The 27,666-nt window shown below is 37.9% G+C and overlaps 1 protein-coding gene across 2 annotated transcripts; it reads right to left on the minus strand.

Moving 5' to 3' along the window:
* Positions 1-7,512: 7,512 nt before the first annotated feature.
* LOC141500227 (uncharacterized) lies at positions 7,513-27,574 on the minus strand. 2 transcript variants are annotated; one of them, XM_074203230.1, is made up of 4 exons: positions 19,157-19,260; positions 18,435-18,561; positions 17,630-17,746; positions 7,513-14,575 (listed from the first exon to the last, which is right to left on the minus strand). In XM_074203230.1, exons 2-4 carry the CDS (start codon positions 18,553-18,555, stop codon positions 13,380-13,382), a joined length of 1,434 nt encoding a protein of 477 aa, XP_074059331.1. In that variant the 5' UTR covers positions 18,556-18,561; positions 19,157-19,260; the 3' UTR covers positions 7,513-13,379. The 2 variants fall into 2 exon arrangements, with proteins under 2 accessions (XP_074059331.1, XP_074059330.1); XM_074203229.1 differs by lacking the exon at positions 19,157-19,260 and adding an exon at positions 27,424-27,574 and having other exon boundaries at positions 7,514-14,575; positions 17,630-17,743; positions 18,435-18,557.
* Positions 27,575-27,666: the final 92 nt, after the last annotated feature.

The raw sequence follows: 27,666 nt of genomic DNA on the forward strand, positions 1-27,666 counted from the left end.
TATATGAATATATTTTTATTTATATATATAATGTATGTTAATATATATGAATATATATTCACACTTGGGAAAAACTGATTGTAATTCTCACTTATTGTTCAAACCTTATGCATCATCATAAAATTCATATATACACTGACTAATAGTATTTGACTGTTTTAACAAAATATATATTTTCTTATTAAAAGGGGGGGAAAGCATAACAATATCAAGGCAGTCCTGTGTTTAGTATGTGTCTTCCCTCTTAGGCTGACTGGCTTTGTTGTATAGCTCCTACCTGATGGCAGTATACCCCAGTTATAGTAGCACTTTCCAGTACTACAGCTATTACATGATGACACTGATCTGAATTGTCATGCCTCTGCCCTTTAAGCCTCATTTGACTCAGGCCCTGGTAGCTTCTGCTTTAGTCCCACAAGAATAATTCATTCTCTTTTCTCTGCCTCTCAAGGATTGGTAATTGTGTGTGTGTGTGTGTGTGTGTGTGTGTGTGTGTGTGTGTGTGTGTGTGACTAATTCCTTTTTGGAATGTTTTTAAATGCATAAAATAAAACATGTAGCAGTACAAAGGAAATCAATTATAGTGAAATATGAAAATATTTTTAAAAACAAGTTCACAGATCTACCTACTAAGGAAGTTATCAGCAAGCAAGGATATCGTTTTCCTAAATCTTTAATCTGTAGTTTACTGCTCTAAAAAGTTTACTTCTGCAGGAGAGTAGAGTTTAGTTGTAGTTTTGTTACTAGCTAGGATAGCTGTATAATGTGAAGAAACTTATTTCTTTCTAGATTTGTTTCCTCAGAAATTAGGGAGTTGGACTCTATGATCACTAAATTCCTTTATAGTTTCATGATTCTGTGAAAGATACAAAACAGCAAAGTATATTCAACACTATAGCTTGTCCCTCAGTCAGAAATGGGAATTTGAAAATGTTTCCCTCACACACTTTACCTGCCACCTGCTTTTCATGCATGTTACCCACCTTTTGTGCATGGGTTTTAGCTTTCAGAGCCCATGATTAATTTTCTTCTGCAAAATCTTCCCAGTTGTCTTAGCTAGGTGTAATCTCTCCTTCCTCTGAGCTTCTGTAGGACCTAATACTATTCACTTGGTACCTTGAAATTATTGCCAAGTATTAGTGTTTATCTTTTTGCAGAGAGAGATCCAGAGTTTAGAATTTACAGTTGGACCACTGTACCCATGTTATCACTTTAGATTCTTACAGCAAAATACACAAAAGTTGCCCTCTCAGGCTGATACTCGCAGCTCTTCAGAAAGCTGTTTTCCCACCCTGTCTGAGTTAGACTTCCCAACGTGCCACCTTTCTCCTGGGGAGTCCCCTCAACTACTGACTTTAGTCTCATTGCACATACTGTCCAGGTGCCCTCTAGCAGTTAGGGGAGCTTCTCATGCTACTGGATTATTTAACTGACTGGCCTCCAATTAACATCTTGCCTCCAATCATGCCATATTTAGCATAATAGTAGCTTTACTATGGGCATTTATTGCTTATTGAATAATTGAATATAAGCACTCTTCCAGCCTATGGTCTGAAGGATCAATTTATCTTTTACAGTTTCCTACCACAAAATAAATTACTTTGGTCATTACTATTCTAGATCAAGAAGTTGGACCATCCAACCCTGGAGGAATTCTAAAATGGTTTCAGTATCTTTCTTCAGTGAAAATACATTGATAGAGAATCTTGAAGGAAGATAAATGTTATCTTGATACATTGAAATTTGGCTCTGTTTCTAAGAATTCAAGAAAACCCAGTGTTTGAAATCATAGTAAATGTGGAACAGGGAGCTGACCAGCTCCAAGAGACACTACCCTGACATTCATTTCAATAAGCATCAACTAAACACTTTGTATATGAATGGCAAAAAGCTTGATAGTCCCCCCAGGAGTACGAGAATGCAGGGAATAAGAACCATGCTCCAGGTAGCCTAGCAATAAAGCAGATGAATGAGGACTTCAGATTCTCAAAAGCTATCAATAGCAGTTTTTTAATAATAGAAATCCCAGCATAAGATACTGCAAAAAATCCAATATTTAAAAAAATTACTTCTGGAATCTTTCTATTTAGAAAAAAAGGAAAGCAAAGCAATATCCCAGGATCAGTTTTGTAGAAAGCCACCAAGGGAAAAAGACTCTCCCTAGGCATGTCTTAAGTTTTTCCAAAGATGCTGTTTTTAATTATATGACCCTTATGGTAAGTTACATTACTTTCCACAGTATATAAAATTGTAAGAGAGGAATGATGAAGAACTTTGTTTAAGTATAATGATATTCACTCAAATCTTTGTGATTAGTTATTGTGTCTATAAATTCAATAACAATTTCATACTATACATTGTATAGTTATTATAATGCATTAAATAGCAATCAAATAGAATGTAAATGATCTTGTAAAACAAACCTAGACAGTAGGCAATTGGATGCTTCAGTTCAATTTGGGGGGAGGGGTTGGGTTTAGGATTAGTTATGAGTCACTAAGGGTTAGTAAATATGGATAACTAATAAGGTTAACTCAGAAGGCAAATTTTAATATTCCCTTAAATATAACTATCTTGAGCACTAAGAGGATGTTGAATTGTTCCAGTAGTGTACAACTCTTTGTGATCCCATTTGGGGTTTTCTTGGTAAAGATAAAAGAATGGCTTGCCATTTCATTTTCCAGCTCATTTTACATAGGAGGAAACTGAGGCAAAGAGGGTGAAGGGATATGCTCAGGGTAACACAGCTAGTAAGTGTCTGAGGCCAGATTTGAACTCACAAAGATGAATGTTCCTGACTTCAGACCCAGCTCTCTAGCTACTGTGCAATCTCAAGTCCTAAATTACAAATATATAGCTGAGTAAAAAGGAACTCACACATTAATTGCATTAAAACACTTTCTCAATTATATTATTTTAACTTCTATTAGAGACAAAAGAACAGTTTTCATTTTAAAAATTTATCTAAATTAATGTTCATTTATAATTTAATTTAATAATTGATTCCAACATAAAATTCAAGCAGGGAACCACATAAATGATTTTTCTTGTAGCTATTACTGATAGTTTATGAAAAAGAAATGAAAGATGGATTGATGAAAATCAAGAATTGCTTTAAGTCCTCACTTTTAAAATACTGTCTTCTTGGGTCCATGCTTCTTTACTATATAAATAATACCCCCAAAAGTTAGACCATTGCTCTGTAATTTGTGAATTCTGCTCTGTAATTTGTGAATTCTGCTACCTTGGTTTCACTTTCAGAGTGTCCAAACAACAAACCTAACTTTGTTATATCATATGTCTTTTCATTTCTAAATGTCTTTCTGCACTAATTAGAAATAATTAATTTTTTTCCCTTTGCAGTGCGGTGGAAATGTATTGCCTCACAGTGAAATCTTTGATTGGCAGAATTTATAATTAAGTTCAAAGTCAATGCTTGGTTCATTTGCCACTTTAATAAGAAGTCTTCTGAAATAAAATGGCAATTTCTTTATTATTTTTATGCACAACAAATTGACATCTAAACTGAGGTAAGCAATATGGAAAAGTTTTTCAATTTCAGGAAAAACTATGATGATGTCATACAGCCTGACTTAGGAAAACCATTGCTCTCAGAACATTGCAGTGAGATGCACTGAGGAAACCTAGTACTCATGTGAATTCTGTTGTAGATCCTTTAACTAGAAATGCAAAGCACTTCCTATTATAACATTATTCCTATGAGAATATCAGAAACAAGATAGATCTTTTCAGTTTAAAGCAATATTTCCAGATTCATAGCTTCCTGGAAGTATAAGACAGTCTATATGACCTGTCATCAGTTGGTTTGTGACTGTTAAAGGAAAGAGTCTCCATCCCAAGTTAAAATCTTCATTGCAGGGATCTGTATTTCATTACATACCACTCCCAAAAAGCAGATAGTCTTCCTTTCTCCCTTCTCTCCTTTCACCTTCACATCTCTATTGATGCTTTATCACAGCTACAAACCAGATCTAGTTATTTCATAGAAATCTTGGATCAGATTTCTTTGCAAAGATATGATTAGGCTCTCCTGAAAACTAATAGAGAAAGCAATTAAAGCACATTGTTTACTTACAACTTCCTTTGTTTTATTTCCCATTGAAAAACTCCGGGGTACTCAGTGGAATCTGAGATCACCCTCCCTTTATTCATCCCAGAGGATGTGTCCTCTTGATCTTACCTAATAATGCCCCAAATACTTCCTGACATCTATAAGGGTTTTTTTTTTTAATAGATCCTAAACTTCCTTTATAATCCATCTATGATTCTTTCTTTTCTTCTCCCCTTTTCCAACCCACCTTAATCACAAATAATTTATAGATTGTTACTATATTATCTACCAAGGAAGGACTGGTACACAGATACTTCATCTCCCAACACTGTACCTTTGCACTGGCTCTCCCCTTGCCTGGGATATTTTTCATTTCTTCCATTTAATTTCTCCAACTTCTTTCAAGACTAAACTCAAATCTTATTTACTGCAAGAAACTTTGCCCCATTCTCCATTTCCTCAGCTACTAATGCCTTCCCCTCTTAGATTATCTTCCATCTACTATATATACATCTTGTATGTACATACTTCATATAAGATTTTTTGTATTTTAGAACTGTTTCTTGACTAAAGTATTTAGTTTCCCATGATTTATCAGATGTGTTATCACTCTTTATTTTTGTTTTTGTTTTTTAGGTTTTTGCAAGGCAATGGGGTTAAGTGGCTTGCCCAAGACCACACAGCCAGTTAATTATTGTGTCTGAGGCCGGATTTGAACTTAGGTACTCCTGACTCCAGGACCAGTGCTCTATCCACTGTGCCACCTAGCCACCCATGTTATCATTCTTTATGACCATAAATCTAAGCCAGTTTTTGCCTTAGACCTACTTCAGTCATATAACTCTCTAGCCAATTTAATTCTTTGATTACTACAATAATATTACACTTTATATTTAATATGTTATTATGTAGTGATTATAAATCTGGTCTCAGCGTACAGAAGACCAGTATTAAAGTTCTACCTATAAACACATACTAAGATCACATGTGTGATCCTAGACAAGTAAATCACTTAATCTCTCAGTGCCCCAGGCTCTAAGACTATAAATTACAGAAATGTTGTTTATCACATTGGTTGAGTGAATTTCACACTAATGAAATCACAAGATGTCAAAAAAAAAAGTATGATGTCAACAAAGCTATTGGATGTTATTAGTCAGGTAACTTGCATATAAAGTAATGGTGCTCTAAGGAGCCAGGATTCCAATAAATTTACTGCCAATTAAGAGGAAAACCTAGGATCAAAATAGCTCTCCCCACCAAGTAGACAATATGCAAAGTAGTGACCCCTACTACCACCCCTTTAAAAAACTTAAGTGATTTGCAAAAGTTCTGTCTCCTTTTATCTCACATTAATCTATTCTTCCTTCCCCATTTCCTCTTTCACTATCTCACATAAAAAAAGTTACCCTTCTTGCCAAGATAAACCCTTCTACATGCACAAGTGATCCTAATATGGTCCGTCTTCTCCAGCAGATTAGCTATTATCCCCACTAATAATCTTCAATCTCTCCTTGTCCATTGGATGCTTCTTTGTTGCCTACAAACATGCCCATGTCTCTTCTATTCTTAAAAAAAAAACCCTCACTTGATCCAACTCTTCTCTATCATCTATTTTCTTTTGTGACTCAGATTTTAGAAAGTCATCCATAATCAAATTTTACTTCCCTTTAGAAAACCTGTGTGTGTGTGTGTGTGTGTGTGTGTGTGTGTGTGTGTGTGTGTGTATTCTTTCTCTTTGAACTAATTTTGATGAGTGAGGTAGGTATTTCCCACTCTCCCCATTTCCCCCTCCAGCACAAAAGCTCTGCCTTGTATACCTTTTCTGTGAGAAAATTTTCCCATTCTATCTCTCCCTCACCGCTTATCCTAGTACAAACTTGTTTGTCATCCCCACTTTTTTTTGTTAGCTTTTCAGTTCCACATTTCTGTCTCTCCCTTTTCTCCCTTCCCTCACCCTTCCTCCTCATGACAGCAATTAATCTAATATAGGTTATATATGTTCAAATTATGTTTAACACATTTCCATACTAGTCATGTTGTGAAAGAAGAGATTCTTTACATTTCCATTTTACTTTCTGAACCTAAGATAGCAGGTTTCTTTTATAATTTCTTGGAATTGATGTCCAGACTTTTTTTTATCATAGATTTCAGGTGGTCCAATAATACTTAAATTATCTTAATTTGATCTATTTTGCAGGCAGTTGTTTTTCTGATAAGACATTTCACATTTTTTTTTTTGCCTTTTTTCTTTATGTTTCATGGAGTCATTAGCTTCTACTTGACCAAATCTGATTTTTAAGGAATTATTTCCTTCAGTGAGTTTTTGTACCTCCTTTTCCATTTGACCTATTCTACTTCTTTTCAGTGAATTTTTGTGTCTCTTTTACCATCAAGCAATCTTGTTTTTTAAAGAATTGCTTTCTTCAGTATTTTTCAGTGCCTCTTTTACCTATTAATTTTCTTTTCATAATTTTCTTGTATCATTCATTTCTCTTCCCAATTTTTCCTCTACCACATGGTGCTGATTGTTGGTGATACAAAGAAAGGCAAAAATATTGCCTGCCTGTTTATTTACATTCTAATGGTGGAGTTAACATGAAAACAATGCATATATAAGATAGTCTCAAAGGGAAGGCATTAGCAGTTAGCAGAGTGGAGGATCAAGAAAATTCTCTTGCAGAAAGCCTTTGTAGAATTTGAACTGAATCATGATGGAAACCAGAAGGTAGAAATAAACAAGGAGACCATTCCAGGTATATAGATTGCCAATGAAAAGCTACATTATCAGGAGATGGAACAATAAAAAGTCTAGTATTAACAGATCAGAGTACATAAAGATAAGTAAAAATATTAGAACTGAAAAGGTGGGAAGGGCTTTAAGAAGCAAAGAATTTTATATTTGATTCTGGAGCTAATAGGGATCCACTACAGTTACCAAATAGGGGCTGATATTATCAGACCTGTGCTTTATGAAAGTCATTTTGGAAGATGAGTATAGGATAGACTGTAATAGGAAGAGACTTTAGGCAGGGAGATCAATTAGAAGCTATTGCAGTAGTCCCTGTAATAAGGGTCAAAAGCAGAATAGTAATTGTACATCAGAGGAGAAGAGAGCATATTCAAGAAATGTTGCAAAGGTAGAATAAACAGTATGTGGCAACAAATTGGATATGTAGGATGAGTGATTGAATTGAGAATGACAGCTGGGTTGGGAGCTTGGGTGACTATCCTCCATGCTTAGAATACTTTCCCTGGTCATCTCTCTTATCTTAGAATTCCTAGTTTCCTTTACAGCTCAAGCTCAGGTAATATGTCTTCCATGAAATCTTTCCTGATACTCCTAATTCTTAGTACTTTCTTCTACCTTAAATTATCTTGTATTGTCTAGTAGAAAATACTACAGTCCTAAAGGGCAGGGACACTTTGGGATATTTTTATTCTTTGTATTCTTAGTGCCTGATGAAGTGCCTTTCACATAGTAATTCATAATTGCAAGTGTTTTTTTTAAATTATCTTTATTTCCAAACATACCCTCTAAATCTATTTATCCATCCTTTGTACCAATACATCCATATATGTGAATTTAGTACTTTTTAACTTTTACCCCTCCATGTGAATTTTATCTGATTCAAATATCATTTGGCAGTTTGATTGGTAGAGTGCTAAAATGGCAGTTTAATTTATGCAATATCATTACTTTTACTATATTGTATTATCCAGTCACATAGCACAACCTCTCAAATTTTTAGGCCTTCCATTTTTTAATATAAACATTATCTTTGGTTGTATTTAACTTGTATATACATTGGTAGGTTAACTTCCAGATATTTTCTGCATTTGGGGTCTATCTGAAGTAGAATTTGTCACTTTTTCCTCTAAACTTTTGGTGGTTAAGATAAAAAAAATTAGATATTTTGGATATCATGCTATAATCTTTTTCCTACTGAATGTCCCATTTTTTATACTCTTAAGTTTTACTAAGTAAATGTTATCTGCAAACTGGAATTTTGCCTTCTCCATATCAATGCTTATTGCCTTAATTGCTATAGCTGGTCTTTCTTGTACTATCAAATAATAGTTACTTTTAATAACTGGGAATACTAATGTTTGACCAATACAAATGATAGCTCCTGGTTTCATATCTGTTTTGGTTGGCATATTTAATATGTTTTATGAGTTTGCCAAAGGCTTTTACTGGTTCTATATTTTATTTTTAATGATTAATTATGCTATTTTCCTAAAATCTTTTACTGCCCTTGTATCCCTAGTGTAAATCAACTTTGACCATATTAAAAATAAAATCTTTAAATTACTTACATTGATATTGAGATAATGATCTATGGTTTTGCCCTGCCTTCCCTTATAGCTCTCTGGTTTAGGTATGATGACCATATTTTTCTAATGAAAGGAGTCTGGAAGAATGCCATCTTTATTTTGGGGGAGTTAATATAGTAGCATATAGATGAATTGCTCTTCAAATGCATTATGGAACTTATGGCTTACTCACTTGTTCTGAAATTGTAGTATTTAGAATTCATTTCCTCTTTTAAATTAGTATTTCATAACTAAAAGTTCCTAGGGAAAGACTTACCCCTAGTTAAGTTTTGCATTCTCTTCCCCTGCTTTCAGTCCCTTCTAAATACCTATTTGACTACCTATTTCATCACCAAAGTAAAACTGCTCTCTGCAGTTACCAATAAACTTATTTGTTAAATCTGAAAACCTTTTCTCAGTTCTCATCCTTTTCAATCTCTCTATAATACTTCAGCCAATCATATTCTCTTCCTGGTTTTCTCTTTCTATATTTTCACATTGCTTTCTTGGTTCTCCTTTGCTACTCTGACCATTCCTATTTGCTTTGCTATGTCAGCATTCTATACCCCCATTTACTGGGTGTATCTCAAGTTTCTTTCCTGGGCTCTCCTCTTTTTCTCCCGATGGTCCCATCAATGTCCACACATTCAATTGTCATCTCTTTGTAGACAATTCCAAAATCTATACATTCAATTTTACTTTCCTGAGGCTCATATCACCTGCTGAATATTTTGAACTGGATGTCCCATAGCTACCTCAAACATAGCCTGTCCAAAACAAAGCTCATTATTTTTTCCTGAAAACCTACCCCTCTCCTGATATTCCCTATTTTTTTTTTTTTTTTTAGTTTTTGCAAGGCAATGGGGTTAAGTGGTTTGCCCAAAGCTACATGGCTAGGTAATTATTAAGTGTCTGAGGCCGGATTTGAACTCAGGTACTCCTAACTCCAAGGCCAGTGCTCTATCCACTGTGCCACCTAGTCGCCCCTATTCCCTATTTTTGGTAAAGGATACCACCATCCTTCCAATCCTATGTTCACAGCCTTAGAGTGAATAATCCTAAACACCTCTCACTCACCCCACATAGGAGGAAGGAAAGGGAATATACATTTATATAGCTCCAATGGTTAATTAAGTGATGCAGTGGATAGATCATTGAGTTTAGAAGTAGGAAAACTCATCTTTATGAGTTCAAGTCCCAGTCTCATCTACTGTGTGACTCTGAGTAAGTCACTTAACCCTGTTTGCTTCAGTTCCTCATCTGTAAAATGAGCTGGAAAAGGAAGTGGCAAACCATTCCAGCATCTTTTGACAAAACTCCAAAATGGGGGTCACAAAGAGCTGGACACAACAAACAATTCAAAATGCACCAATTTCAGTGGCACAATAATAAAAGACAAGTCTAAAAGACTTATGATAGAAAATACTATCCATATCCAAAGAAAGTAGTAGAGTTTAAATGTAGACCACGGAGGGGAAAGGGAAGGGAGGGGGGAGGTAGAAAAAATGTAAAATTCAAAACTTTGCAAAGTGATTGTTTAAAACTACTGTTGCATATATTATCGGGAAAATAAAATATTTAATAATTTTTAAATGTACCAAGTATTATGCTAAATATTTTTACAATTATCTTATAGTAAACTGGTTGTCTAAGTCTCACTAATTCTACCTCCACCTTTCTTGCAGAAATTCTTTTTTCTCATACAAGTGACTGCTCTAACTCATCACCCCATTAGATTGTAAACTCCTTAAAAGCTGGGATTACCTTTTGTCTCTGTATCTCACAATGCTTAGTATAGTGCCTGGCAAATAGTAGGCATTTAATGTTTATTGACCTCTGCTAGACTATTGTAAGTTTCCTAATTGGTATCTCTACTTCGTGTCAACCTCACATAGCTACCAAAGTGATATTTCGTATGAAGACTTCAAAGAAGTATAGGTGGATTTATAAGAACTGAAAAATGAAATAAGGAGGAAATCAACATATACAATGACTACTACAACATAAATGGAACAAAATAATTGAATTTAAATGCCATGCTTGGCACCAAAGGATGAAAATATACTTTCCTCTTGTCTTTGCATGGGTATGAGGGATCTGTGGACATGGAATAGAATGTAATAATATACTTATATTGGTTAATTTTACTATGTTGATCATATTAAAAATAATTTAAGTTCTCCCACATTCAATTATAACCCCTTAAGAGCTGTCTTTGGCCTCTTTTCATATCCCCAGGCCTGGCACATTATAGACTCTTAATATTTATTTTTCAACATTCTTATAAGGGACAGATATATTAAAACTTATATAGGTGTTTAAAAGTAAAAAGCAGTCAAAATGTTAAAACAAGAAAAATAGGATTTTTAGTTATTTCTATGTATTTTATATAGTTTTTGTATTTATAGTCATTCCTAAAGCATAGGTCTAACTATCACTCTCTACTTGGTAAACTCCAGTTGCTCCAAATTGCCTGAAAGATCCATTTGGCCTTTAAAGCCCTTCATGATGTAGCTCTAGCATTTTTTCTAGATTTTTTTATAAACTACTTGCTTTCACCCAAACTAAGGTCTAGTTGAACTGACCTTGTTTCTCAGTAATGGTTTCCATCTCTATGCTTTTGCACAGGCTTTCACCTTTTTTAAAATGTACCTCTTTCTCACTCCCTTTGCATTTTGAGCTTCCTTCAAAGCTCAGCTCAAATCAGTTCTCCTGTGAGTCTTTTCTGATCTCATCAGCTACTATTGTCTCTCCCCTGAAATAACTCAAAGTTTATTTTATAATAATTTTATACTAGCAAACATATTATTTCCTTAAAATATAAGCTGCTTGATGGCGGGAGAACTTTTTTTTAAATACTGGTGAAGATGTGGAAAAATTGGGACATTAATACATTGTGGTATTATGAACCAATTCAACCATTCTAGAGAGCAATTTGGAACTAAGTGCAAAGGATTATAAAATTGTGATTAACATTTGACCAGCAATAACACTATTAGGTATTTAAATTTAAGAAATTAAAACAGGACCTATATGTACAAAAATATTTACAATAGCTTTTTGTGGTGGCAAAGAACTGGAAAGTAAGGGGATGTCCATGAACTGAGGAATGGCTAAACAAATTGTAGTATGATTATGATAAAATATTATTGTGCTACAAGAGATGACAAGCAAAATGGTTTTAAAAAAATATGGTCAGAATTATATGAATTAGGTACAAAGTGAAGTGAGCAAAATCAGGAGAACAATATATACAATAATGGCAATACTATGCTAAGATCAACTGTGAATGACTTAGGAATTTCAGCAGTAGTCTAAGAAAATTTAATGATAAAAAATTTTAACCACTTCCAGGAAAATAACTGTTGAGAATCTGAATAAAAATCAAAATATACTTTTAAAATTTTATTTTTCTTGTGTTTTTTTGTGTTTTCTTTAGCAACATGGCTATTGTGGAAATAAGTCTTGCATGACTGCATATGTATAATCTATCAAACTGCCTTCAAGGAAAGGGGGAAGGAAAGAACTTGAAACTCAAAATTTTAAAAAAATGTTAAAAATTGTTTTTACATGTAATTAAAAATAACTTTTAAAGAAAAAACTTATCTTGTTACTCTTATTCTATAATCAATATAGATTTATCAACTTGAGTTTTGTTAATATCATTAGATCTATAATACTTTTTTTTTTAATGTTTTTGCAAGACAATGGGGTTAAGTGGTTTGCCCAAGGCCACACAGTTAGGTAATTATTAGGTGTCTGAGGCAGAATTTGAACTCAGGTACTCCTGACTGCAGGGCCAATACTCTATCCACTGTGCCACCTAGCCACCCCTTTTCTTTCTTTTTTTTTTAGGTTTATTTTTTGCAAGGCAAATGGGGTTAAGTGGCTTGCCCAAGGCCACACAGTTAGTGTCTGAGACTGGATTTGAATCCAGGTACTCCTGACTTCAGGGCCAGTGCTTTATCCACTGTGCCACCTAGCCGCCCCTTCTTCTTTCTTAAAATAAAGATCTGAAAGAGGAATGTCAGGGATTTTATTTTCTGAGGTGTTCTGGCTTTTGAGTAAGTTTTTTCTTTAAAGTCTTTAGCTGCTTTGCCATATGATGCATATATAATTCATCTTTATTAAGAATGGCAATATAATACAGTAGATTAAAGTGCTGGAAATGATGTCAAAGAGACACTGGTTCAAATTCTAACCCTTACAGCTCTCTGAGCTTATTTCCTCAATTGTAAATTGAGAACAGTAATATTTACAGGATATCACAAGATTATTGTGAACTATTTTTAAAGCACATCACAAACTTTTAAGCATTATATCACCAAAATATTATCTTCATTTCAAGTTAGAGGCAGTGTGATACAGTGGGTAGAGTACCAGGTTTGGAGTTAGGAAAATTTGGGTTCAATTGCTGCTTCATAGAAATTATTTCTTAAGGTCATGGGTAGATGACAGATTTCACTCTGATGAAATCACAGTCCAACCTATGTATCCAAATATTTTTTTTATCAGATTTCTCTCAAATGAATCCTCTAAACTCTTACTAAAAATGATTCAATGAACTTGCTTTTTTCTCCATAATGACTGTTATGCTTTTAAATGAAGCCCAAGGCATTCCTAAAAGTTTCTCTTGGGAGTCAGTTTTGCCCCAGTGTAAACTTTCAGACATTTACTAGATCAGAGATCTTCCTGATATATTTTGCATTATTCATTGTAAGTCATAGGTTTTCTTTCCATTATAAATTGTGAATTCTTAGTGTTTTAAAAAATTCAACACATACAGAGGTTAAAAGCTTTCCTATAATAATTATACACACAAAATCTTCTTACACTTGTCATTTTTATTATTTATTTTCACTTTCAGTATGCTTTCTAGATTGTGGAATAAAGAATGAGCCTATCCCTCAAGCATTTCTCACATTCACCACATTTGTAAGATTTCATTATGAATTCTTTGATGTTTATTAAAATGCTGGCTGAAGGTTTTTCAACATTCATGGTACAATTTCTCACTAATGTGAATTTTATGATGCTGTATAAAAGATGAACGAGCACTGAAAGCTTTCCCACATTTATCACATTTATAGGGTTTCTCCCCAGTATGAATTCTTTGATGCTTAGTAAGGTTAGAGTTCTGGTTAAAGGTTTTTCCACATTTATTACATTTGTAAGGCTTCTCTCCAGTGTGAATTCTCTGATGCTTAGTAAGGTTAGAGTTCTGGTTGAAGGTTTTTCCACATTCATTACACTTATAAGGTTTCTCTCCAGTATGAATTGTACAATGTTGTATAAAAGATGATCGGGTACTAAAGGCTCTAACACATTCACTACATTCATATGGTTTCTCTCCAGTATGAATCCTCTGATGGCTAATTAGATGTGAGCTTTGACTGAAGGTTTTCCCACATTCATTACATTCATAAGGTTTTTCTACTGTATGAATCCTCTGATGTTTAATGAGATTGGAGCTTTGATTAAAGGCTTTCCCACATTCATTACACTTATAGGGTTTTTCTCCTGTGTGAATTCTCTGGTGTTTAATGAGGTTAGAGCTCTGCCTGAAGGCTTTCCCACATTCTTTACACACATAGGGTTTTTCTCCTGTGTGAATTCTCTGATGATCAATAAGATTAGAGCTCTGACTGAAAGTTTTCCCACATTTATCACATTCATAAGGTTTCTCTCCATTGTGAATTTTCTGGCGTTCAATAAAGGTCGAACTCTCTCTGAATGCTTTCCCATGTACGTTAGATTTATAGGATTCTTCACTCATATTGATTCTCTGATATTTAATCAGGTTTGGATTCTGTTTGAAAGTTAAATCACCTGTAAATTCTTGATGAAGTCTTTCTCCTATAGGAATGTTCTGATGTCTAACAGGGTTTGAACTCAGACTGAAGCTTTCTTGAAATTCATTACACTTTTGATTTCTCTGACCTATAGAAGTTTTTTGGCAGATCTTGCTTGGTCCAAAACCCCTCTCTTGGCAAAAGGATTTCTTCAGTATTCTAACTGCAAGATTTTTTGGATGTTTTTCTAATTCTCTTTCGTAGGCCCAGGTTTCTTCAAAATCAAATCCCTGGAAGATATCCTCTGCAATTCCCTTGGACATCACTCCATGCAATTTCCTTTCTGTAAAAGGTACCAGCTTTTGAGGTAACTTCTCAGTGCTAGTTCCATGAACTAAAATAAATATAAAATTCACAAATTACAGGTTATATTTTATGTATCAAGGTAAACTATTGGGGGCAAGAATAGTTCAAAGTTAATGAAGCAAATGACTTTTTGGGAACACAAAGAATCATAAAAGTATAGAATGTCAGAGCTGTCAATCATCCTGTCAGCCAATCAGTCAATAAGCAAGGAATCTTAAAAATGCTTTAGTCCAAGGGTTAACCTGAAGACTTTAAACTTGCTGAGTTTTTTAAGTATTTTTGATAGAACTTAAAATATAAATGGTTTCTTTTGTAATCCTATATACTTTGTTTTATGTGTCATTATGTATAACATTACTCTGAGAAGGAGTTCATAGGTTTCACTGGACTGCCAAGAGTTACAAAATGACACCACTTCTAGTTTGATACCTCACAACATAGATGAGGAAAATAAGGTCCAGAGAGTTAAGGGAGTTAGTGACACAGCTATGATTACTCTTAAGTTATGTGTTGGTAAGATCAGAGCCCTCCCAATAACTAATGTTTATGATGACTACCATCAGTCATCAAAGAAAAGGTTAAATTATATTCAGTATACTTTGTTTAGAATCATACAGTCTCAGAGCTGGAAGAAACTTCAGAAGCCACATAATGTAACTTGCACCTAAATAGGAAGTCCTTCCTAACTAGGAATTATTAGAACATCTCTAGTGATAGGGATCTGCTACCTTCAGAAGGAGCCTAAACAACTTTAGGACAGCTTTAATCGATAAGAACTTTCTTAATTGAGTCAAAATCTGTATCTCTGCAACCATCCAGTCACTGTTTCTAGTTTTGTCCTCTAAAAACCAAGCATCAAAAACACTATCTTCCACATAAAAATCCTTCAAATAAGTGAAGTCAAACTGCTATGTTCCCCTAAGTCTTCTACTCTAGGTTAAACTTTATCTAGATTCTTCATTTGATCCAGAATGGTATGATCTCTGGTTCTGTAACATTTTTGATCACCTCTCTGGTTATGCTCCAATAAGTGTGTTCCAGTGTTTCCTAAAATGTGGTATCCAGAAACAAAAATAACATTCCAGATGTGATCTGAGTAAGGTAAAATTTAAAAGGAAAAAAAAGTTGTATAAATTGTTTAATTAAAAAGTTGTATAAAATTATTGTAAAAAATGTTTCACTAAAATGTTTATAATGAAATTTTAGAAGTTTAAAGAAGTAAATTTCAGTTATATGAAAATTCAGACTCAATGGGAGACAATAGGCATTACATACTTCATAATAATGATTTTTTTCTATCAGGAAATTTTGCTTTGAAATTATTAGGAATGGTACTGGAAACATGATCCACCTGATATTCCTTTTGGGTTGTTTTTTTTAGGCTTTTTTTTTTTTTGCAAGGCAAATGGGGTTAAGTGGCTTGCCCAAGGCCACACAGCTAGGTAATTATTAAGTGTCTGAGACCGGATTTGAACCCAGGTACTCCTGACTCCAAGGCCAATGCTTTATCCACTACGCCACCAAGCTGCCCAGATCCACCTGATAGAGGGTTTCTAACAAACTATAGTAAGATTAATAAAGTATTTTTATATAGTATATTTCATCTGAAGAAAAATCTTGAGATGGGTACTTCTATATTTTTCCCATTGGTCACATAACTAGTCAAACTCTTCTTTCTATTCACACAGCCACCACCCCAGTTTGGTCCCTCATCACCACCTGGACTGCAAAAATCATTTATTCCAGTCCATCCTTGATACAGCTGTCAAAGTGATTTTCATAAAGTATAGTTCTATTGATGCTGTCACAGTGTCTTTTTGTATGCCAATTTTTCCCGCCTCCTTCTTGAATTTGGACTTTGTGTTAATATTGGGTTCTGCTCATTTCTGATGGGGAGAGGGGATATCTGGCCTGAACTTCTGCTACTTTCACAGCTTAGTCTGGGGGCCTGAAAGTTTTCAGTACCTCCAAAGTACTGTAGTCCATAGAGGAGAGTTTTCCCTGCCTTCCTGATCTAGATTCGGCAACTTCCTGACCCAAGTTTTTGATCTGTTGGCTTGTATGTACAGTTGAGTTTCAGTAGACTGCTACTGCATTTAGCCTCTTTAGGGAGTTCTGCAGTTTCAGAGCAACTGATTTACTGTCTCTCCTTTGGTCCTAGCTTATGTCTACTACAGCTAGGACTCTGGACTTAGTCATGTTACTCTTCTTTGCATTGGATCTATGACCCTGAACTGGGTCACAGACAGAGCTGTTTGAGGCCAGCCATTCCTGCTCCCACCACTGGTTCAGGTGTCCCCTAGGATCTGTGTGCTCCTTTCCCTATGCTTCCATGCTGCACTCAAGGCCAACCTTTACTCTAGTGTATGCAGTGCTCTCTATCTTCCTAAGCTATTCTGAGCTGGAAAAATGACTCAATGTGACTTCTTGACTTTCCTAATCAGAAGTGTTTTCTAGGTTGTAGGGGAAAAGAAATGTTGCTAAAATGTTTCCTTTCACCCTGCTATCTTAATTCCACCTCTGCATAGAGTTTACATTATTAGAGTAACACTTGTTAATACTGGAAAACTATGGTAAAAATGAAAAATGCACAAATTCTAGCTTTAGATTATGTTTTTTTAAAAGGTTTTTGCAAGGCATATGGGGTTAAGTAGCTTACCCAAGGCTACTCAGCTAGGTAATTATTAAGTGTCTGAGGCCTGATTTGTACTCAGGTACTCCTGACTCCAGGGCTGGTGCTCTATCCACTGTGCTACCTAGCTACCCCAATTCAGGATTCTCAACAGACCACTTATTCATAATAATATCATTCCTAGGCTGGATTGGTTTATAGATTGGTTTATAATACCTGGAAATAGCTATGGTGTAAGTAAAAAGAATCCTGGAGCCAAGAGTTTAGATCCTAAATAAATCATATATCTTCTCTGTCTCAGCACCCTGAACTAGATGACCTCTAAGGTGTTTTTCAGTTTAACAGCTTAATGAGATTGTGATCCCTGCCTAGTAACACACTGAGTAAATGGGGGATGCTCTGTAAATATATAAAATATACTTACTGAAAGAAAAAATTACATTCACTTACCTAAGTAGTTGTTTCTAAAAATCTCTCTTCCCTTAACTCCTTGCCTATCCAAGACCCAGGGCTCTTCCCCTCGTTCCAGTAAGGATATCACATCAGGTTTGGACACTGGAAATCCTGCTTATCAGAAAATGAATGAGACCTAGTAAATATGTGAGGATTAGTGAGAAAAAATATATCCAAAAAAGTCATGATAGAAAAGTCCTGGAAATGTCTGAGTGCTATTTGGAGGGATTTCAGGACTACCATCCTAAAAGACAATAAAGGATCAATCAGTTGTTGAGCTAAGCAGAGGAAACAATTTATTTCCCATTAGAATGCAGGGGAACTCAATATCTAGGGATGTTTCTATTAAACCTTGCTATTAGAAGAATATGTAGAGGATGCAAAGAGTTATATTTCCCTCTATATAAAGGAAAGATGCTTAGGGTTTCATAAGACAGTGAGTTCTCCATCACTAGAGTTCTTGAAGAGGAAAATGGATAAATGCTTATAGGGAGCAGTTTAGAAGGGGTTCCTATTTAGGTTTAAGTACAGATGATCTCTGAACCTCCCACTCTAAGATTTTGTGATTCTATGCCTAGGGCAGAAGTTCAGGGCTCGAAACAAGCTATTCTGAGTTTGGAAAAAAGTATAGGCTCGGAGGTACTCATCATTTTCAGTTCTATACCAGACTTAGGTGTGACAAGTGACAAGCCCAGATGTAATTGGGAATCTGATTCCTCAGCCTGACTAAATCCTTTAAACACCCATGACTATTCACCAAAACCAAGAAGCTCAAATATGTATACTGAGGGCAGGGTCTTACCTAGTGAGACTATGTTCCCATAATTCTCCAGCATCACATCCCTGTAGAGACCCCTTTGAGCAGGACCCAGACAGCTCCACTCCTCCTGGGTAAGGTACACAGCCACATCCTCAAATATCATGTCTACCTGAAACAACAAGTTGCTAATATAGTTCCAAGAAGTGGGAGGGGAGAGGTAAGGCAAGCAAATCTGATGAATTGCAGGTATGTTTGCCACTACAAGAGCTCCTGAATATAAGCATTTCAATGAATACATCCAGGTATGAATCAAAGTATGTGTGGTATATGCACAGGAACTGGGGAAGGGGCATATGCACATGTGATAATTATGGCAATGATCTTTTTCTCAGGATTTCCATATCATTTTAGAGGAAAGAAGAGTTAAAGACTATAGAATATCTCCTCCAGCATCAGATTAGAACACAGATTGAAGCCCCCATGTACAGAAAAGTACTTTTCTAAAAATCTATCAAAAATACAGGTTGGGCTTATCTTGGTCAGTAAGACAGATGAACAGACAGGAACCCCATCAAATTTCAAGCAATAAGGAAGCCTTGATCCTAGGTCAACCCCAGCTACTAGCCAGAATAGTGGTAGGGAGGGGCAAGGAATTGGGGCTCAGGCCCCCTGGTCAATTAAGAGTCACTGAGAAGCCTCTTGGTAAAAGGGAAGGCTCAAGGCCATATTCAAAGAAAGCATGGAATCTCAGGAAGGATGCTCACCTGGGGCTTAATGGCAAGAGTTAGCAGTCCTCCCTAGTTCTCGAAAAGGAACCTGGGGGGGAAAAAAAATCTCAGAAGGAAGAGAATGAAGATGTGATATCAGATACTGATACAATAAAGGGGAATAAATACCCCAGGGAGAAGTGCAACCTGTGCCTTACAACTACAGAAATCCTTTTCAGCCTTCAGCAAATCATCCTTAGGGGCATCACCCTTAGGGGCACTTCCAGATCTAAATTCATGATCTCATAATCTTTATTTTTTAGATTTTTTTTCCCAAGGCAAATGGGGTTAAGTGGTTTGCCCAAGACCACACAGCTAGGTAATTATTAAGGATCCAAGAGACCAGATTTGAACCCAGGTACTCCTGACTCCAGGGTCAGTGCTTTATCCACTGTCACCTAGCTGCCCCTCATAATCTTTTAAGAACCAATTCACTTGGGGCGGCTAGGTGGTGCAGTGGATAGAGCACTGGCCTTGGAGTCAGGAGTACCTGAGTTCAAATCCGGCCTCAGACACTTAATAATTACCTAGCTGTGTGGCCTTGGGCAAGCCACTCAACCCCATTGCCTTGCAAAATCTAAAAAAAAAAAAAAAAAAAAAATTCACTTGCTAATTTTCTCATGAAATCTTCCCTTCTTTTCCCAATCTTCCCACCTCCCACCATTCCAAAGAGAATTAATCTCCTTACTTTGCCTGAATTAGTTTTATAGCCTAATCTTTAAGAATAATGCATGAGAGAAGAGGTATTAGACTGCCTACCAAACTGAAGGTCTACAGAACTTGTGTGGACCTCATGATTGTATACTTGTGAAACTTTGACAGTCTACCAGTACCAGGCCAGGAAACAGAGTAGTTTGCATTTGAATTGTCTTAGCAAACACTTGGCAAGATAAAGTAACTGACACTGAAGTCCTTTCCTGAGGTAAATTGCCAAGCATTCAAGTTCTACTGAAGAAAACAAAATTCTGATGAGCTGGTCATGTTGTTCAAATGTCAAATTTACATTTGCTTAAAAGACTATTTTATGGAGAACTTATACAAGGGAAGAGCTCATAGGGAAGGAGTCAGAAGATACAGGGACACATTCAAGATCTCTCTGAAGAACTTTGTGTGACATGGGCACAGAACTACCCAGTATGGCATGCCCATATCAATGAAGGCACTGTGTTCTATGAGCAAAATAAAAAAACTACAGTAGTTCAAAAGAAACATGAGATGCACAAATTTAGAGACATCTCCACTCCAAATGTGCATGTGGATTATTCGTGTCAGAACTGGGGTACAGTTTTCTGAACTCACTGTTCTGACCAAGCACAGCTGGAAACTCACTGTACCTAGATTCCGACAAATGGAAGTCATTTTGGTCCTCTTCAAGAATGAAAGACAGGTGGAGCCAAGATATGGACAAGAGAGGAACATCTCTTAGGCGCTCTCTCATAAAACTATAAACTAAGGACTCTAACTAAATTTTCGAAAGACAGAACCCACAGAGGGACCCAATGAGGCAGTTCTCCTACTTAAGGTAACCTGGAAAAGAGAAGAAAGGCTCTGCTCCCTGGAGTTGGAGGGGTGGCCCACCAGAGGGGTGGCCTCCCAGAGTGAAAGAACTTCAGCCTCCTGGAGGCAGCCCCAGGGTGTTGGGAGCCGAGGCTCACAGCAGTGGGGGAGTTTTCTGAGCTACACCCCGGGGAGCACCGGAAACAAGCTGGGGGAACAGAGGGGGACCTCTGCCAGAGAGAGCATGTGAAGCCCAGCCCTCAGGGCACACACCAAGGAACTTGGTCTAGCAGCAGCCCAGATCCAGGAAACATAAGCAGGTGGAGCTGGTAAGCAGGAGGCCCCAGGGCATGAGCCCATTGAGCTGAGGGAGGGTAGTGAAGAGAGAGACTGCCAAGCTCTGGCCTGTCCCTGGAACAGGACTCTGGGGTTCTGACCACATTCAGATCCTGATCGCTGTCTAGGCCCCCCCATAGAACAGCAGGACGCCCTCCACCTCAGCCCCATAGCAGAGGGGGGAGCATATGGTCATTCACAGACCAGGAGGGAGGACAGAACCTCACACACTGAGATCCTTGTGGGAGTGTCCCAAAAGCTCAGGAAGCACCCCAAAAACAGGATTAGGCTGGGAAAATGAGCAAGCAGAGAAACAAAAGGAACAACATTGAGAAATATTTTGCCTGTGAGCCCAAGAAGGATCAAAACACTCAGTCTGAAGATGAGGATGCACAAGCTCCTGCATCTAAAGACTTCCAAGAAAAACAGAAATTGGGCTCAGGCTATGACAGAGTTCAAAAAAGACTTTGAAAATCAAATGAGGGAGATAGAAGAAAAACTGGGAAAAGAAATGAGAGAGATGCAGGAAAAACATGAAAATGAAGTCAGCAGCTTAGTCAAGGAAATTCAAAAAAATGCTGAAGAAAATAGCATGCTAAAAAGCAGCTTAGGTCAAATAGATAAAACAGTCCAAAAAGTTATTGAGGAGAAGAATGCTTTAAAAAAGCAGAATTGGCCAGATGGAAAAAGAGATAAGAAAGCTCTCTGAGGAAAACAAATCCTTCAGACAAAGAACAGAACTCAGAGAGATTGATGAATTTACCAGAAATCAGGACTCAATACTTCAAAACCAAATGAATGAAAAATTAGAAGAAAATGTGAAATATCTCATTGAAAAAACAACTGATATGGGAAAAAGATTTAGAAAAGATAATCTAAAAATTATTGGAATACCTGAAAGTCATGATCAGGAAAAGAGCCTTGACATCATTTTCAAAGAATTACTACAGGAAAATTGCCCTGATATCCTAGAAGCATAGGGGAAAATAGAAATGGAGAGAACCCACCGATCTCCCTGAGAAAAAGATCCCAAAAAACCAACCCCCAGAAATATTATAGCCAAGTTCCAGAACTCCCAAGTCAAAGAGAAAATATTACAAGCAGCCAGAATGACATAGTTCAAATACCATGGAGCTGCAATCAGGATCTCACAGGACTTAGCAGCAACTACATTAAAAGCTCATAGGGATTGGAATATAATATTCCAGAAGGCAAAAGAGCTTAGAATGCAACCGAGAATTAGCTACCCAGCAAGACTGAATGTCCTCTTCCAGGGAAAAAGATGGACTTTCAATGAACCAGGGGAATTTCAAATGTTCCTGTTGGAATGGCCAGAGCTGAACAGAAGGTCTGATCTTCAAATACAGGACTCAGGTGAAGCATACAGAGTGGAGGAGAAGGGGAAAATATGAAGGACTTAATGATGATGAACTCCATGTATTCCTGTATAGAAAAATGACACTGATAATACTCACATGAACCTTCTCAATAAACAGAGCAGGTAGAAGGTGCTTTTATAGATGAAGCACAGGAGAAAACTGAATTTGAAGATATATTGTGGTATAAAAATGGAGTCAATAGATAACAGGGAAATGTAAAGGGAGAAAGAAAAAGGAGAAGAGGAATAGGCTAAGATATTTCATATAATAAGATTTTTCTTTATTACAGTGAGCTATTGCAATGATATGGAAGGGGGGAAGGCAAGGGGAAATGAGGGAATCTGCTCTCATCAGAGGTGGCTAGGAGAGGAAATAGCATATATACTCAATGGAGTATAGACATCTGGAGTAAGGAGAGAAGGGGGACAAGGGGAAGGGGTGGGGATGTGAATGATGGAGGAGAGGATGGACCATGGGGGAAGAGTGGTCAGATATAACACATTTGCTTTTTTACTTCTTGCAAGGGGCTGGGATTGGATGGCCTGTCCAGGACCATAGGGCCAGGTAGATGCTGGGCTTAAGGGGTGGTATGGGGGCTCAAGGCCTCTTGGCCCCAGGGCCAGGGATCTGTCTGCTGCACCACTCAGCTACCCTATAGTAGAGTCAGAGTGAAAGGAGAGAGAAAATATAGCACATGGTAGTGGAGAAATACCAAAGGAGGGAGTTGCGATCAGCAATGGCAATGGTGGAAAAATATGGAAGTATCTTTTGTGATGGACTTATCAGAAAGAATGTAATCCACCCGTGACAGAGTTGGTGGTGTTATTAGAACACAGACTGAAGCACATTTTTTATTATTATTATTTTGGGGGGGTGCAGGGCAAATGGGGCTGGGTGGTCTGCCTGGGGCCGCATAGCAGGGTGACCATTGGGTGTCTGAGGCCAGATTTGGACCTGGGTGCTCTGGGCTCAAGGGCCAGTGCTCTGTCCACCACCCAGCCACCCCTACTATTATTACTATTTTATTTTGGGTCTTTTTTTCTTCTTTTTTTGTTTTTTGCAGGACAGTGGGGTTGGGGGTGGCTTGCACATCACACAGCTGGGTGATTGTTGGGTGTACGGGGCCGGATATGGGCTCAGGTGCTCCTGGCTCCAGGGCTGGTGCTCTGTCCACTGTGCCACCTGGCCATACCTACAATTATTACTATTATTTTTTTTACTTTAACTTTTTTCTCTCCCCTTTATCGCTCAAGCGAGTCTATACTTTTTTGGGAGGGGGTATTTTGTTTACTCTTAAACAAGAATATTTTGTTAAAATAAGAATAAATAAATATTAAATTAAACTAATTTTTTTTTTAGGTTTTTGCAAGGCAAATGGGGTTAAGTGGCCTGCCCAAGGCCACACAGCTAGGCAATCACTAAGTGTCTGAGACCGGATTTGAACCCAGGTATTCCTGACTCCAAGGCCTGTGCTTTATCCACTTCGCCACCTAGCCGCCCCAAATATTAAATTAAAAAAAGAATGAAAGACAATAACTGAGGGAGAATACTTACCAACTGAGGTTTGTTAAGAACTTCCCCATTCCTTTGGTTCCAGACAAATTGAATTTCTGTTGTTCTTAAAGACATACCATTTCTACTCTCTGCCTTTGCAATGGCTATATCACATTGACTGTATTGCACTGGCTGTATCCCATGCCTGAAATGCACTTCCACCTCTCAGAATCCCCATCTTCTCAGAGTTTGATTCAAGAGTCACTTCCTAAAAGGCCTTTCCTGGTCTTCTCAGTAGATGGTACTTTCCCACTCCCCAAGTTCACTAACAAATTGCTTTGTATTCATTTTAAATTCCTTCAGTACAGGAGTCTTTTCACTTTTGCCTCTCTATCAACCCTGGCACAAAGTAAGCACTTAATGCTTGCTGATTAAGTGATAATTATTGTTGGAAGAAGTTCTCAAACTGTGACAGTCAATGCGCTAAATGCTGGGGGGGGGGGGGTAGATACAAAAAGGGACAAGACAGTCCCTCTCTCAAGAAGTTCACATTCTAATGAGGGAGACAACCAGCAAATAACTATTTACAAACAAGCTAAATAAATAGGCTATAAATAATGAAAGGATTAAAATTAAGAGGAGTTGGGAAGTTTTTTTGTGGAAGGTGGGATTTTAGTTGGAACTTGAAAGAAGCCAGGAGTCAGAAATGAGAACATTCCAGGTATGGGACATGGAGCCAAGGAATGTTTTATTCAAGGAACAGCAAAGAGGCCAGTACCACATGCCTACCTAGCCAGGAATAAGGTGTGAGAAGATTGGAAGGGAGAAGAGAACTAGGTTATGAGAGGTGTTGAATGCCGTTCAATTTTTTTAGGATTTTACATTTACATTTGATCCTGAAGGTGATAGAGAGCCACTGGAGTAGATGATATGACTTTGCTTTAGGAAGATCACTTTGAAAGCTGAGTAGAAGATGCACTGAAGTGGGGAGAGACTTGTGGCAGGTTGACCAACTTACTATTGCAATGGTTCAAGATCAAGGTGATGAGGGCCTCTGTACCAGGGTGGTGGCAGATTCAGAGCAGAGAAAGGAGCATATTCAAAAGATATTACAAAGATAAACTCAACAGGCCTTAACAGATTGGGTAATGAGAAGTGAGAGAAAGTGAGGAGTTAAGAATGAGATCTCTGAGTCTGGGTGACTTGAGAGGATGGTAGTACCCTCAAATACAATATGGAAGTTTGGAGGTTTGTGTTTAAAATTTCTATGAGACTTCAATTTGCGAAGTCATATAGACAACTGAAAATGGGAAGAATGTGAATGTGTAGGCTAGGTGTTCAATATGCAAGGCAAGAATAAGCTTATTCCTGACCTCAAGATGTTAATATTTTACTGGGGCATAAAACAACCAGAAGACAGATAAATACAAGGTAATTTTAGCAAGGAGAAAGCACCAAAACTGAGGGATGTGAAAGAAAGTGGAGCATGGAAGAAAGATAGAGAACCAGGGGTAGAGGGGCAGCTAGGTGGCGTAGTGGATAAAGCACCAGCCTTGGAGTCAGGAGAACCTGGGTTCAAATCTGGTCTCAGACACTTAATATAAATTACCTAGCTGTGTGGCCTTGGGAAAGCCACTTAACCCCGTTTGCCTTGCAAAAAAAAAAAAAAAAACCTAAAAAAAAAAAAAGAACCGGGGTAGGGAAGGGGAGTAAATTACAGGGATAGGAGATAACAAGATAATGAAAACAGGAGATGGAATGAAAATCAAATTAACCAGTATTTATTAAACACCTACTATGTACCAGTACTGAAGATACAAATAAAAGTTCATTTTTTTAAAAAGATAAGTCCCTACCCTCAAGGAGCTTACAGTCTAATTGAATGGAGAAAAACAATTTGGTTGGTTTGTAGAATGTGAAATAAAGAGAACAAGGTATGGTGGAGGTAGATTATAGAAGGTTTTTCATAACATTCATAGCAAGTTAAGGAATTTGTACCTTATCATAAAGACAATACAAAAATCACTTAACATACAAAAGCGAGGAAATCTTTAAAACTTATATTTATAGATTCAGTCATTGTAATTTATTAAGCATTTACTATGGAATAAAAAAATATCACAGAACTTAAGCGTCAGAAGAGACTTCAGTGGCCATCTAGTTCAATACATGTAGGAAAAGAATCCCCACTATTAATATTTCTGACAAGTGGTTACTCAGCTCAGGTTGAAGACCTCCAAGGAGTGAGAACCCAACCCTCAAGAAGTAGCCCATTTCCTTTTGGGGCAGTTCTAACTATTTTTTTCCTTTTCTCCCTTTTATTATTAAAATGTTTATCTTAAACACTAAGTAAAAGGAGAAATGTATATCCTATAGAACAGGAGGGGATTGTAACTGAAACTTAAGAATTTCTATTATATATAGAGCTTGTTTTAATTTTTAAGAGCAAAATTTAATTATTATATGTAGCATACATGTCCTAACGCTTAAAACTGCACTAAGACATTTGAAACACCTTGTAATACAGGATAAATGTTTATTACCTTTATTTAACTATCCCCTTCCCCACCATTTCCTGAGATGAGGTTCTCAATTATGCTGGAAACTCTCCTCCAACCTAGCCTATCTAGTAGCATTTGTAATTATGACATATAATACAATACATATTAATAAAACATAACATATTTACATAAAATAAAAAATTCAACCTGTAACTTTCAAAGCTTGAAATTATTTTTATTCATTATTTTTAATTTACTTATTTTTTAGTTTATTTATTACTTATTATCACAAATTATTCCATTATTTTTAAAAATTTTTTTAGGTTTTTGGGGTTAAGTGGCTTGCCCAAGGCCACACAGCTAGGTAATTATTAAGTGTCTGAGGTCAGATTTGAACTCAGGGACTCCTGACTCCAGGGCGGGTGATCTATGTACTGTGCCACCTAGGTGCCCCCGGACAGTTTTAATTATTAAAGCCCAACAGGCCTCTTGGCACCCCTTTGCTTTTTGTTCTCCCTCAATTAGAGTAAATCTCACCCCTCCTCCGCATGCCCCCTTCCGAGGTTTGAAGGCGGCTCTGATGCCTCCCCTGACCCTGCCCGGAGCCTTCTCTTCAGTAGGGGGTTTGCGGGCCACCTCTGCCCCGGGACCCTGAGGACTTGCCTGTGGTCCTGCCTTTGGGGCGCACAGCCCCGGGCGGGGGGGCCGAGCACAGCCCCGGGCGGGGGGGGGGGCCGAGCACAGCCCCGGGCTGGGGGACGCACGTCGGGGGTCGCCCAGCTCGACCAAGGCTCCTTCCACACCCGGCCCCGCTACTTGTGAACACAACTCGGAGTTTCTGGGGCTCGGAAACCGGAGGCGGGGCACTACCCCCGGGGGCCCCGGGAGGCCAAGCTAGAAGTGGGGGGACGGCGGCGCCACACTGCGGCTGCGCCCCCCGGGGGGGAGGTGGGCGGCTCGGGGGTCGGCCACGCGGAAGCGGCATCCCGGGTGGGAGGGATGGAAGAGGCCGCTCCTTCCCTACTGCCCCCCGCCCCGGCCGAGCCGGCTCACTCACCCTGGGCTTCCCACGAAGCAGAGCCTCGGACGGGAAGGGCCGCGCCCTCCGGCATCTGCCCGGTGCTGTGGCCCCGCCGCCGCCTCGGGGGCGCCTCTGCTCCGCGGCCCCCGGCCGCTGCGGCCGCCCCCGGGGAGAGGGGCGCGCCCGTCCGGGCCTCCGGGCGAGCGGAAACCGCCACCAATCAAAGTATCCCGGCCGCGCCTCGGACCCGCCCCCTCGGCATCCCGCGCTGGGATTGGA

Source organism: Macrotis lagotis, chromosome X, assembly GCF_037893015.1.
Source record: "Macrotis lagotis isolate mMagLag1 chromosome X, bilby.v1.9.chrom.fasta, whole genome shotgun sequence".
Taxonomy (NCBI): domain Eukaryota; kingdom Metazoa; phylum Chordata; class Mammalia; order Peramelemorphia; family Peramelidae; genus Macrotis; species Macrotis lagotis.